General features: G+C 49.7%; 3 protein-coding genes across 3 annotated transcripts; 1 reads left to right on the top strand and 2 right to left on the bottom strand.

The window, feature by feature from the left end:
• Window positions 1-4,888: 4,888 nt before the first annotated feature.
• Window positions 4,889-9,098, bottom strand: Cyb5d1 (cytochrome b5 domain containing 1). Its single transcript, XM_021177930.3, has 4 exons — window positions 8,801-9,098; window positions 8,639-8,715; window positions 8,295-8,513; window positions 4,889-7,765 (listed from the first exon to the last, which is right to left on the bottom strand). Exons 1-4 carry the CDS (start codon window positions 8,958-8,960, stop codon window positions 7,535-7,537), a joined length of 687 nt encoding a protein of 228 aa, XP_021033589.1. The 5' UTR covers window positions 8,961-9,098; the 3' UTR covers window positions 4,889-7,534.
• A 75-nt stretch (window positions 9,099-9,173) lies between these two features.
• On the top strand, window positions 9,174-10,347 carry Naa38 (N-alpha-acetyltransferase 38, NatC auxiliary subunit). The gene is made up of 4 exons (XM_021177933.3): window positions 9,174-9,348; window positions 9,434-9,642; window positions 9,847-10,030; window positions 10,190-10,347. Exons 2-4 carry the CDS (start codon window positions 9,562-9,564, stop codon window positions 10,300-10,302), a joined length of 378 nt encoding a protein of 125 aa, XP_021033592.1. The 5' UTR covers window positions 9,174-9,348; window positions 9,434-9,561; the 3' UTR covers window positions 10,303-10,347.
• Window positions 10,348-10,699: 352 nt separating this feature from the next.
• Window positions 10,700-11,894, bottom strand: Tmem88 (transmembrane protein 88). The gene is made up of 2 exons (XM_021177931.2): window positions 11,685-11,894; window positions 10,700-11,552 (listed from the first exon to the last, which is right to left on the bottom strand). Exons 1-2 carry the CDS (start codon window positions 11,892-11,894, stop codon window positions 11,283-11,285), a joined length of 480 nt encoding a protein of 159 aa, XP_021033590.1. The 3' UTR covers window positions 10,700-11,282.
• Between the last annotated feature and the right edge of the window lie 241 nt (window positions 11,895-12,135).

The raw sequence follows: 12,135 nt of genomic DNA, 5'->3' as shown, positions 1-12,135 counted from the left end.
TCTATTGAAGGGAGGTTTGTTGGGAAGCTGCTTTCAGGCAAGTTCACTGGCCCCAAAGACTAAGCCCAGGGGAGTCGCCATGGAAGGGAGAGAGGGGAGGGAGAGAAGAGAAGCAGAAGAAAGACAGCAGGGAGACCAAAATGCCTGGAGTATCTGAGAAAGAGCCTCTGTGGGAAGGCAGCCCAGCTCCTGGGCTGGCAAGTTCACAGTTGGGGCACAATATTCCAGGTAGGGTCCAAGGGATGTTGGGATATGTAAGATATGCACCTCTGTCCCTTGTCCCGGGGGGGCCTGAAACCAAACATTGCTTTGTTTTGTAGCCCTGGCTCTCCTGGAACTCAAGAGATCAGCCCGCCTCTGCCTCCTGAGTGCTGGGATTGAACGTTTTCTTCTACCACTGCACAAGTTGTATTTCCCAAACATGCCTGGTATTTCCCAAACATGCCCGTCGGAACTGTGGTAGTTTGAATGCGAATAGGGAGTGGCATCCTTAGGAGGCGTGGCCTTATTGGAAGAAGTGTGTCACTGAGAGGTAGACTTAAGGTTTCCCAAGTCAAGCCAGGACCAGTGTGTCTCTCCTCCTGCTGCCTGCAGATCCGGATGTGGCACTAGCAGCTCCTTCTCCAGACCATGCCACCTGTGTGCTGCCATGCTTCCTGCCCTAACAATAATGGACAAAACCTCTGAACTGTAAGCCAGCCCCAATTAAATGTTGTCCTTTGTAAGAGATGCTATGGTGGCTGGAGAGATGGCTCAGTGGTTAAGATTACTGGCTGCTCTTTCAGAGGACCTGAGTTCAATTCCCAGCAACCACATGATAGCTCACAACCATCTGTAATGGGATCTAATGCCCTCTTCTGGTGTGCACTCACATACATAAAATAAATCTTTAAAAAGAAGAAAAAAGGTTGCTGTGGTCACGGTGTCTGTTTACGCCATAGAAACCCTGAGTGAGACCTCAGAACTTCCATGTTGTTCTGGTCGTGACTTTACTTTTCAAGGCAGGGTCTCATGTAGCTCAGGCTGACTTTGAGCTCACTAGCTGAGGCTAGCCCTGACCTTCTTCTCTTCCTCCCTCCACTTCCCAAGTCCCTGAGGCGTCGCGAGTTCCACATGTTCTTAGTGTCATGTAGACACACTCCCTGCTGAGAGTTAAGGTCTTCTCCCTCCCCTCCAAGATGAAGATATGATCCATCTTCACCCTGGTTCTCCGGAGGCCCAAGCTCGCCTGAGAAGAGGCTCAGATGAGGAAGAAGGAGGTCCTCCAGGGTTGGGGTGTAGCTCAGTGAAAGAGCAATTGCCTAGAATGGTGGAGGTCCTGGATTAGGTCCCATAGCACTGAATAAAAAGTTAAGAAAACAGATCCTCCCACTTCCAGAAATGTACCGCACTTCATGCATCTGGATATAGAAATGAGCTACAGGGGGCTGGTGAGATGGCTCAGTGGGTAAGAGCACCCGACTGCTCTTCCAAAGGTCAGGAGTTCAAATCCCAGCAACCACATGGTGGCTCACAACCATCCGTAACGAGATCTGACTCCCTCTTCTGGAGTGTCTGAAGACAGCTACAGCTACAGTGTACTTACATATAATAAATAAATAAATCTTTAAAAAAAAAAAAAAAAAGAAATGAGCTACAGTACCTAACTCAGCCTGAACTGCAGATGCATTCACAAAGTGATGGTGCTGGTTGTTAAGGTCTAAGGGTGTTTGCTGACAGTGACAAGGGAGTGGGATGGCATCCTGCGTCTACTGTGCAGTGGGGGTTGGGGGCACGATGCAGTGTTTAGTGGATGGACTGTTTCTGTCTTGCTTCAAGATTTTAAATATTTATTTTATGTATATGAGTCCACTGTAGCTGTACGAATAGCTGTACAGATAGATGGTTGTGAACCTTCGCATGGTTGCTGGGGATTGAATCTAGGACCTCTGCTTGCTCCAGTCAGCCTCACTCACTCCGGCCCACAGATTTATTTATTATTATATTTCAGACACACCAGAAGAGGGCTAGGGAGTGGCGCTATTTGGAGGTGTGGCCTTGTTGGAATAGGTGTGTCACTGTGGGCATGGGCTTTAAGACCCTCATCCTAGCTGCCTGGAAGTGAGTGTTCTGCTAGCAGCCTTCAGATGAAGATGTAGACCTCTCAGCTCCTCCTGTACCATTTCTGCCTGGATGCTAACATGTTTCCACCTTGATGATAATGGACTGGACCTCTGAACCTGTAAGCCAGCCCCAATTAAATGTTGTCCTTATAAGAGTTGCCTATGTGCTTACAGTACCCATGCCCAGTACTTTGCATATCTGTTTGGTCTCTGAGAGGAGGACCATTGGGTCCCTTAGGTTTCAGGCTCTGCTTTCTTGTACTCCTCATGCACTCTCGCTGACCTGTCATAGGCTGCTGTTCTAGTAACAATGCAACTGTGTGCTCTCCACTAGTTCACTTTTGAATATGGATGCAGCAACCTTCTCCAGATGTCATGCCTGGGCCTTATATAGTCTCCAGCCTAAATGAGCCGGAAACATTTGAGCCTCGACTACAAGACACAACCAGATCAAAAACCTCTAGGAGAGAGCCGGGCGTGGTGGCATGCGCCTTTAATCCCAGTACTCAGGAGGCAGAGGCAGGCGGATTTCTGAGTTGAAGGCCAGCCTGGTCTACAAAGTGAGTTCCAGGACAGCCAGGGCTATAAAGAGAAACCCTGTCTCGAAAAACCAAAAAAATTAGGAATTCCTGTTGAAGGAACACAGCAGATGTGATATGGGTTGACACCGATCAAGATGTCACCATAAGATGGTGCCAGGCGGGCTGGCGAGATGGCTCAGCGGTTGAGAGCACTGACTGCTCTTCTGAAAGTCCTGAGTTCAAATCCCAGCCACCACATGGTGGCTCACAACCATCCATAATGAGATCTGATGCCCTCTTCTGGGGTGTCTGAAGACAGCTGCTTTGTACTTACAGATTAAAAAAAAAAAAAAGATGGTGCCAGACACCCTGTTTGTGACTTCTCAGGCTTTTAAAGTTCTGTTACTATTGTATGAGTGCAACTGCTACTGTAGGCAGGGGTTTGGGCTCTTTGGGAAATCTGATGGAAAATTTTTTTTTTCAAAATAGCACACATGCGTGCACATACACACAGACGGCGTGCACACATACACACACACACAGGCATATATATTTAGAAAGGTTCAAGATGGCCGGGCTACTTGCCATGAGGTAGAGCCTTTTTCTAATTGGTATTTTACCTGCAAGGAATATATGCTTATTATTCCCAATGAAGTGTGTCACCACCAGTTTGTAGAAAACTGCCAATTGGGTCCTTTGAAGGGTCTATGATTTGCTGAGCACAACTGCTCTTAACATTCCGTTCTTTACCCATCTCCTTCCAATACACACGAAACAGTTACCCCAAAAGGACTTATCCCTATACCCATGTTCTCTGCTTTCCAGATCTCAGCTTGAAACATGAGTCACATATTCCTCATGTCAAATATCCAGTTTTAGAACAAGACAGCTCCTACTGGAAGGCCTCATAACAAAATAAGCAATGGGTATTAATAAACCAATTGGACATCTTGTTCCTCATATATCTACCCCTCCTGCCCCTTCAATGGTCCCCTTGCTCATCCACACATCAGCTTTGGTTTTCAGTGTACCTCTAGTACCTAAGACACAGCTAGCCAGGTGTCCTGAGTGTTGTTTTTTGCCACCTTGACACCGCCAGAGTTATCTAGGAAGAGGAGTGTCAGTTGAGAAGATGCCATAGTAGGGCATTTTTAAAATGAATGACTGGTATTGGAAGCCCGAGTCCACTGGGAGTGGTGCCAGCCCTGAGCCAACTGCTTAACAAGCCACGGGGAGCAAGCCAGGAAGCAGCAGTCTTCCATGGCTTCCAGCCTTGAGTTCCTGCCCTGGCTGCCCTTCATGGTAGATTACAACTGTAAGCTTCAAGAAACCCTTTCCTCCTCAGGTTGCTTTTGATCATAAGACACTGGGCATGGTGGTACATGCCTGCAGACCCAGGACTCAGGAGGCTGAGACAGAAGGATGGGGAGTTTGATGCCAGCTCTCAAAACCTGCCTAACTAAGTCAGTACTTCGGCCCGACCAGTCGTCTTACCCTACACTGGAGCCTGAGGGTACAGCTTGGAAGATGCACTCTCTCCCCATGTGAAGGCTAAAGGGGACTAAATCTAGCACTGGCCCAAAACAAAACATGATATCCTCCTCTCATCTCTAAAGTACACCTCAGGCCACACCCACCCGCCCCTCTAACAATGCTTGGCTACTCAGCCCCTGCCCCAGCTGTGCACACAGCCCTGCTGCAAGCCCACCACTCACCCATCCAATAAATGACCTTTTTAAAAAGATTTTTTTCTTAAAATGTGTACATGTAGTTACAGATGGTCCTCTGGAAGAATAGTCAATGTTCTTAACCACTGTGCCATCTCCCTAGCCCCATATGTGACTTCTTAAAGTATTTATGTATTTATGGAAAAAAATAAAATCAGGCATAAACTTTATGCTAACAGAGTGGTGGTCATGCAGGTTTTCTTCCTACTGCCCTCCCCGGACCTCCCCTCTGTGGCCCCTTCTAACTTCTCTGGGACCTCCCCTCTGTGGCCCCTTCTAATTTCTCTGACCTTGGTGTCACAGCCCTACTATTCTCAATCTTTAGTCATTAGAGCCACCTGGTGGCCATAGAGGAAATCACAAGCAGATTACCCACAACTGGTCATTTTTGAGTCCTTGGCTCTGTGGCAGGAAAGAAAAAACCACGCCTGTAGGTTGAGACCACAGAATAGGGCCAGGCATGCTTCTGTCTCTCAGTCCCACCTTGCCTTCAAGACACATCAGACCCACTAGTTATTGCAGACAGATGAATTCTGAGTTCATTCAGTCGTATTTATTGAGCAGCAGCTATGTGTTCAGCAATGAGAATACAGAAAGGAATGAGGTTTCTGCCCTCATGAGCTTACAATCTAGCAGCCAGCCAGCCATTTTCACCCAGTCTACACAGTTTGTTTTTTGTGGGTTTTGTTTTTGTTTTTGTTTTTGAAGGCAGGTTTCTCTGTGTAGCCCTGGCTATCCTGGAACTCACTCTGTAGACCAGGCTGGCCTTGAACTCAGAAATCTGCCTGCTTCTGCCTCCTGAGTGCTGGGATTAAAGGCGTGCTCCACCACTGCCCGGCTCTGTCTACACAGTTTTAAAGTGATAATAAGAACATAGAGAAAATGCATACTGCTGAAGTGGGGCCAAAAAAGACAAAGAAGAAAAACTGACTAGTTAGGATTCTCAAGGTGCAAAGTAGAAGGGTGTGGTGCGCTGAGAACAGCTTCTCTGCTAACTGAGGCAGGAGGAGACCTCACGGCTTGTAGGACAAGGACTGTGAGGGGGCAAGGAAGGTAAGGCCTGACTTGCGCAAGGCTTCTTGAATTTAGGGCTTTATTCCAAAAGCATGAGAAACCCACTGAAGATCCGAGACAGAAAGTAAGATATTTAGGTTTGTGACGGCAGAAGTGGAAAATGGGCATCAGGAAGTTTCCCAGTACCAAAGATGGCTATTCTGTTAGACAAAAGGACCGATTCCAAAGGTTCTTAGAGATGGAGCTGATGAGTGCTTGGGTATACAGGGAAAGGAGTGTGTGTCTAACAAGAAGTTGTGAACAGGCAAGTGACCTCTGAGTCTTGGCCAGCCAGGGCTACATAATGAGACACACACCCCCGACATGAGACACACCCCCACCCCGTCCCAGGAAAATAATCTACAAGTGGGATGTCCTGGAAGAGACAAGCTTGGGCAAATGAGCACACCCCAGAGCATTCCCTCAGGATGTCGTGGAAGAAACGGCTTTAGCTCTCAAATAGTTTAAATAAGATCATTTATGAGCTTACTAAATATCACGATTGATGGATCCAAACAATTTATGGACTCTTAGGTTGCATGGGACTAAGTGAACGAATTCAGCATCCGCAGATTAAGAAATCGCTGTAGTCAGGAGTTTGAACCCCACCTCAACTCATGCTTCCTACAGTCACCTTCTCAGAAGACAGTGTGTCCCACCCAGTGTCTCATGGAGGTCGTGGTACCGCACCCTGCATCCCAGGCCACCACTGGGAAGATGCAAGCTCCTTGACTCTTACTTGTCTGTGGCTGCTGCAGGGATGTTCACTGGCCAGTTACTATGTTGTTGTTTTGGTTTTGTTTGTTTTGAGACAGGTTTTTTCTATGTAGCCCTGGCTATCCTGGCCATTTGTTTTGTAGACCAGGCTGGCCTGGAAATCATGAAATCCACCTGTCTCTGCTCCCCGGTGCTGGGATTAAAGCCACCACCCCTGGCACTATTTGTCTGTTAGTTTTAATTCCCTTCCTCTGTTAGGGATAAAGGGAACCAGATGAAATCAGTCACCATGAGAGCTGTCTGCCTCCCTTAGCTCCCCTCTTCTGACCCCAACAAACCTCTTTTAGGGTCACCATTTGACAAATCCAACTGTTTTCCTTGCTGTCTGTTAGTGGCAAGGCCTACTGGGAAAAAAAAAAAAAAAAGGTACCTGCTTGTGGGTCCCTCACTACAATGTCTTGACCTACAGGCCCTTTCTCCATTCTGGTTTCCCAGAGTCAGGAAACACCTATCTTCTTGCCCCCAAACAGTCAGGAATCCTATGACATCAACACGGACGTAGCCTCCGTTGCCAGTGCTTGGCTGAAATTTAGCCTTCCCTGCCTTTGTCTCTAGAGCACTCTCTTAACTCCCTTCAAACACAACAAATATTGAGTAAACAACAGGCTGACATATCCCCATCACAAGCTCACATTCCAAACACACAGTTTGAGAGCAGCCGTGGGAAATTCGAGCACTAGGCAAGGCTACTGAGGATGTTCCTCTACACTGGAAAATGCCTGACTTTCAGAGCTGGGCAGGCTTGGGCACTGTGGCTCTGCAGTAACTGATAAATGTGCACTTGTGCTACAGAACCTTGGGAAATTCCTAAGGAATTATCTGTGAAATAGCTGAGTTGAACAGTGTAAAACTCCAGCAAAATTTCAATCCTAAATTAACTGCATTCACGTTTCCTGGGGCACCAACTAGTAAAGACCTTTAGAAAGGAAGTCAGCCACCCACCTATGATTGTTAATGCTAATTTCCAAATTCTGTCTTTGTAAATCTCACCTTCCTACAAACATCACATTCTCACCTTTGCCAAAAAAGTTCTTCCATCCCTTTGTCACTGTGTCTTTCTCTAACTACTAAAAAGTTTTGCCTGAGCCTTACTTCCTCCTCATATTCCTGAGAGACTCTAGCTCTCTTACAGGGATTCTTTCTAGGACCCCTCTAATACTCTTTGAGCAAATCATCCATGAACAAAGGAACCAGGGATAAGGCCCTTACATGTCAGAAAGGCCCAAGAATCACGGACTGATTCTCAGAAGGGAACAGAGGCGTAGGCCAGGCCCCACAGACCCACACCTCTTTCCCTCAAGGCACAGAAAAAGGCAAACTCCAACATCTTGAGTCTACACGCACATCTCCTTTCCTAGAGCTCTGTGAGGTCATCATTGAAGTAGAGCAGAATTGCAGGTGTGTGAAGTTTACCATCCATGTTAAGATAGTCAAACTCTTCTTCCTCATCCCGGATCCCGTTTTCTTCCAGGGTTTGATCCATGTTCAAATTCTTCCCATCATATTTCCATGTGTAGCTGGCAGCATGTGCATTATAGGGGAGATAGCGGTGTAGGATTTCCCACATTGATTCCAGAGCCCCCACCTGAAGAATACAGAAGTGTCCACCTCTAGAATTCTGTTTGGAACAGACACACACACTCCAAAGGCCAGAAGGAGAAGGGTCCTTATGCCTAGATCTTTCAGGATTTGCTCTAAGGAAACTGGGAATGATAATAATAGAAGAGAATCCGTCACCAGAAATGACAGAGCTTGAATCAGAGTGCCTCCATTAGCAGATAGCACTCTTCAGGCATCCCACAGTTCCAGGTAAGGAAAGTTGATACTATAAAGACACCACAGTCCTATCGCTTCTAACAAATAAATGACTCAATAGAGTCAAAGCCGGTGTCTCTCATTTACAATGGGTCCATAACAGCATATAAACCCTTCCAAGGACCACCACCACTAAGATGCTGGCCTAGCGCTATGAAGGAGACTGTGGGAGCTGTAATACAAACATACTTCTGGAATTTCCAACTATGGGTACCAGAACCATCTGCTTTCCTCTGTCGTGTTAACTCCCAGAAATGATTTCTGGTTCCTCTAGTACGTCCCCAGGCGCCAGAGCTCACCTGCAGTGTGTGCTCCTGCATTGCAAGAGTGTTAATAATACGGATGTTCCGGGTCCGAGCAGACAGTCGTCCCACCTGGTAATTTGCCCCCTTCCACCAGGGTACTCCGAAATCATTGGCCCAGTCTGAACGGGGCAGAGGTGGCGGGATGTGCACGAAGCGGCCCCGCGGGGTACGGTATCTCATGCAACCAGTGAGAGGATCTATATGCTTGCGAATCTTCAAAAGCAAGGATTTGGAGAGACGGATTGGAGCAATCACTATTTCGAGTTCGAGTTATTCCCCGCCATCCCTCCTCTGCTCTCCAGTGCCGCTTCCACCGACCCCACACCAGCAGAACTTACGTCTCTAGTCTGTGGATCAAACCAGTGACTTATGTCCTGGCCTGCGACCTCCAGGATGGGTTTCAACAGTAGATCCCCTAAAAAGGAACAGAGGCCGTCAATGGCCGGCCACCCAACGGCCAGAACCAGCTCTCCAGCCCTTCCCTAGCGTGTGTCCCTTACCTTTGAATTCCTCGACAAGCGGTGTTAGATTGTAAACAAATCCCAGGTAAGACACCCATAGGTCCTCGGGCTGGTTGTGTTCCGCTACTTCAGACGGCGTGAAATACCGACGTTGAAAATTATCCAAGTCTGGCCCGGCTACTAGGCCCCGGCGCGGCATGGCTCCTGGTCTACAAGAGGCACAGGCTTCCTCAGCTACCTTCTCGCTCCTCCGCAATCTTAAAACTATCAGGTCCAAGAACTACCTAAAGTGCGTTTGTCGCTGACATGGAAACCATTGTCTCTTTCGGGCCACCGTCCACGGGAGTTAGTTATACGTAAGCAGGGCGGGGCTTGGGCTGCGCGTGTCCACCGGAAGCATTCCGGATTCCGGCTTCGAGCCTACTGTGGTTGAATTCATTCTTAGAGGAAATTAAGACAATCCGTTTCATAACGGAGTGTAGGCTAGATGAGTTAGGGGTAACAGAAAGTATCGATGAGGAGACTAGAATAGAGGGTTTTTAAATCACCAGATTTCAGGCGTTTAAAAGCTGTTTAAGCAATTGCAGGTAAAGTTCTCGCGATATTCCTCTAGTAGCCCAGTAGGTATGTAGGGACCAGGCATGAAATAAAATCTCGCGAGATCTCTTGCAGTGGCGGAACCGGAGGCGAGGAGGAATTGTGATCTCACGAAAGCGCTTGGGAGCACTCGCGAGATCTGACGCGCCGAACCCCCAAAACGCTCTTAGTTAGTTTAAGGCCCAAAGGAGGTCCCAGGGCCAATGGCCGGAGCTGGGCCAACCATGCTACTACGAGAGGAGAATGGCTGTTGCAGTCGGCGTCAGAGCAGCTCCAGCGCCGGGGTTAGCGTGGGCTTGGTTTCTGGACGAGCAGTCAGGGAGCGACAGCGGGCGGGGAGGGGAAAGGGGGTGGCGAGGATGGAAAGGAGAACTACAATTCCCAGCAGCCCATGGGCTTCGGGGAGCGCCGCGAGGGCAGCTGGGAATTGTGGTTCCTTGGGCGTGCTGCCGACCATAGGCGTCTGAGTGCTTGTCCTGCCCTAGCAGGACTCTGATGGGGAACAGGAGGACTCGCCGGCCACGCGTGCACGGCAGCAACTAGAGGCATTGCTCAACAAGACCATGCGTATCCGTATGACAGATGGAAGGACACTAGTCGGCTGCTTCCTGTGCACTGATCGCGACTGTAATGTCATCCTGGGCTCTGCGCAAGAGTTCCTCAAGCCTTCTGGTCAGTGTCCAGGGAATACACACCTACCTCCTCGGGAATGCGGCGGAAATTCACCGCAAGGCATTTCCTCTTGCAGGCCTTACTGCACTCCCTTATTTTCTGGGAGCGAGATGGATGTTTGCCTGCTGTTCTGATACTGACTTTTTTTTTTTTTTCCAGATTCATTTTCTGCGGGCGAACCCCGTGTCCTGGGTCTGGCCATGGTACCAGGACACCACATCGTTTCTATTGAAGTCCAAAGGGAGAGTCTGTCGGGGGGCCCGTATCTCTGACCACGATTGCACTTCTCTTTGAGACCATTAAACCCTATGACCAAAGTGGCCTGTGTCTGTGTGTAGGTCCAATGTCAGGGGAGGGCTAGCACACCCCCACCCTTAGAGGTTCATCTGAGTTCAGGAGCTTCCTCAACCTGCCCCAATGCCCAGAAGAACCAAACCCTCCCTCAAGTTAGGAGCTTAAGGCAGCAGGCCCTAGGGTGGGCCCCTCCATCTTCCCTCCCACGCTCCTGCTTCAGTTTCTTGCGGGAAGCGGTGTCATCCTGCCCCGGAAGACCCATTGTTTCCCACCCCGGCCTGGCAACACTCAGTTCCTTTAAGCTGGGGTCAGAGAACGGGCTCGGGTCCCCAAGGGGAGCTGGGTAGGCAGCCGAAACAAGGCCCTCTCTGCGCTATTAATGGGGAAGTGACTTTGAGGTCAGGGCCAGACAACTCTGGGGTCTGACCAGGAAGAACGGACTAATGCGATAAGGAAAAGGCAGGATGCTGAGAGGTGCTCTCTGATTTGCCCATTTGTAGTCTTGAGGATTCGTTTCCTACTCCTGAGCCCAGGGCAGGAGCGATTGGATATGTGCCACCCCTGTATTCACAGAGTGCATTCATTTTATAATTTTTTTTTTATTATTTGTGATGGCTTCTCTCTTATTTGTGTGAGCCCTGTCCCTCAGTCCCATAAATTTTGGAGGAGCTGCACCAGCAAAGGAAGGCACAAGGTCCAGCTCTCTTATTTACAATAGGGAAGGGAAAGAAGATGTGCAGGGTCCAGCCCAAACGTTCAGGAATCAAATGTGAATGACGTTTCTGGGACATGGGAATTTTCGCCAGCTCTGCGTCCACATTCAGCTGTTCCATCAAAGGGATGGTAGGATCTGGCTCAGGCCGCGGTAAGGAGCCGGCTTGGGCAGTACACCCCTGGGCTTGTTTCAAGTCCTTGAGAGACCAGGAGGGCAATTACAGGATTCTTGACTCTAAGCACCTCAGACCCAGACCTTTCCCGGTGTGGGAACTGACCGAGAACCTGGTGAGACTGGGATTTGCTTCGGCTGTGGGATGCGCCGGCGCCTGTAGAGGGCTCGGCTGTAGGGCACGAGGCAGTCGGCCAGACGGAGGCGCAGGCAGAGGCGGCGGTAGGTAGCCAGGGCAAGGACAAGCAAAGGCACGAGCAGTAGGAATCCAGTGACCAACAGGGCTGTGAAGCCTGGGTCCCGCAGATGTGAGGTGCAAAGGGGTGCCTGAGAGCGCAGAAACTGCGGAGAAGAGACATCAGAATGGGCCACTCTGCCCAGGAGGAAACAGCCCAAGTGGGGATGCAGTGGCTCAGACACCCCCCTACCCCTGCCGCCCACACACCACTCACGCATACCCCTTGGTATGCTTACCTGGGAGTGGCAGAGAAAGCCGAAGCCTAACATGATGACAGCAGGTAGCAAGATGGTCCCCAGCACCAGTGCCAGCAAGAGAAGATTGAAAACAGCCACCAGCAGATTCTGAGCCGTTACTAGCACTGCACAGGCCCAGCAATCTAGGGGATCCCGAGGCTCTGGGCCGCCAGCGAGAACGGGGCGCTGGGCTCCGGGGACCTCCGCCATGGCCTGGTTGGTTCCCGCCCCACACGACTGCAGTCCTTATAGCCCTCTTTCCTGCCCCTCCCCCGGGGCAGTCTCTCTGCACCCCGCCCCCCACTACCTTATCCTGGAATGCGGCTCTGGGATTAGGCATCCCCATCCTAAGGGGCAGACTGTGGGTCTGGACATTCCACAGGCTCCTCTGGGGAGGGGCTCCCCACCTCCGGGGGCTGCATCGCCCTCCCCTTAGCTCCTCGACCCTTCA

Source organism: Mus caroli, unplaced genomic scaffold (genome assembly GCF_978045245.1).
Source record: "Mus caroli unplaced genomic scaffold, Mus_caroli_1 scaffold_13, whole genome shotgun sequence".
Taxonomy (NCBI): Eukaryota; Metazoa; Chordata; class Mammalia; order Rodentia; family Muridae; genus Mus; species Mus caroli.
Note: the sequence above shows the minus strand (reverse complement) of the source record. Positions and strands in the feature narration are given on the sequence as shown.

Coding starts and splice junctions, on each gene's coding strand:
- Naa38 (XM_021177933.3), top strand. CDS start 9,562: ATGGCCGGAGCTGGGCCAACCATGCTACTACGAGAGGAGAATGGCTGT. Junction 9,643..9,846: donor AGAGCAGCTCCAGCGCCGGG/GTTAGCGTGGGC, acceptor CTGCCCTAGCAG/GACTCTGATGGGGAACAGGA. Junction 10,031..10,189: donor AGAGTTCCTCAAGCCTTCTG/GTCAGTGTCCAG, acceptor TTTTTTTTCCAG/ATTCATTTTCTGCGGGCGAA.
- Cyb5d1 (XM_021177930.3), bottom strand. CDS start 8,960: ATGCCGCGCCGGGGCCTAGTAGCCGGGCCAGACTTGGATAATTTTCAA. Junction 8,716..8,800: donor GCTTGTCGAGGAATTCAAAG/GTAAGGGACACA, acceptor GTTCCTTTTTAG/GGGATCTACTGTTGAAACCC. Junction 8,514..8,638: donor TTGATCCACAGACTAGAGAC/GTAAGTTCTGCT, acceptor TTGCTTTTGAAG/ATTCGCAAGCATATAGATCC.
- Tmem88 (XM_021177931.2), bottom strand. CDS start 11,894: ATGGCGGAGGTCCCCGGAGCCCAGCGCCCCGTTCTCGCTGGCGGCCCA. Junction 11,553..11,684: donor GCTTTCTCTGCCACTCCCAG/GTAAGCATACCA, acceptor TCTTCTCCGCAG/TTTCTGCGCTCTCAGGCACC.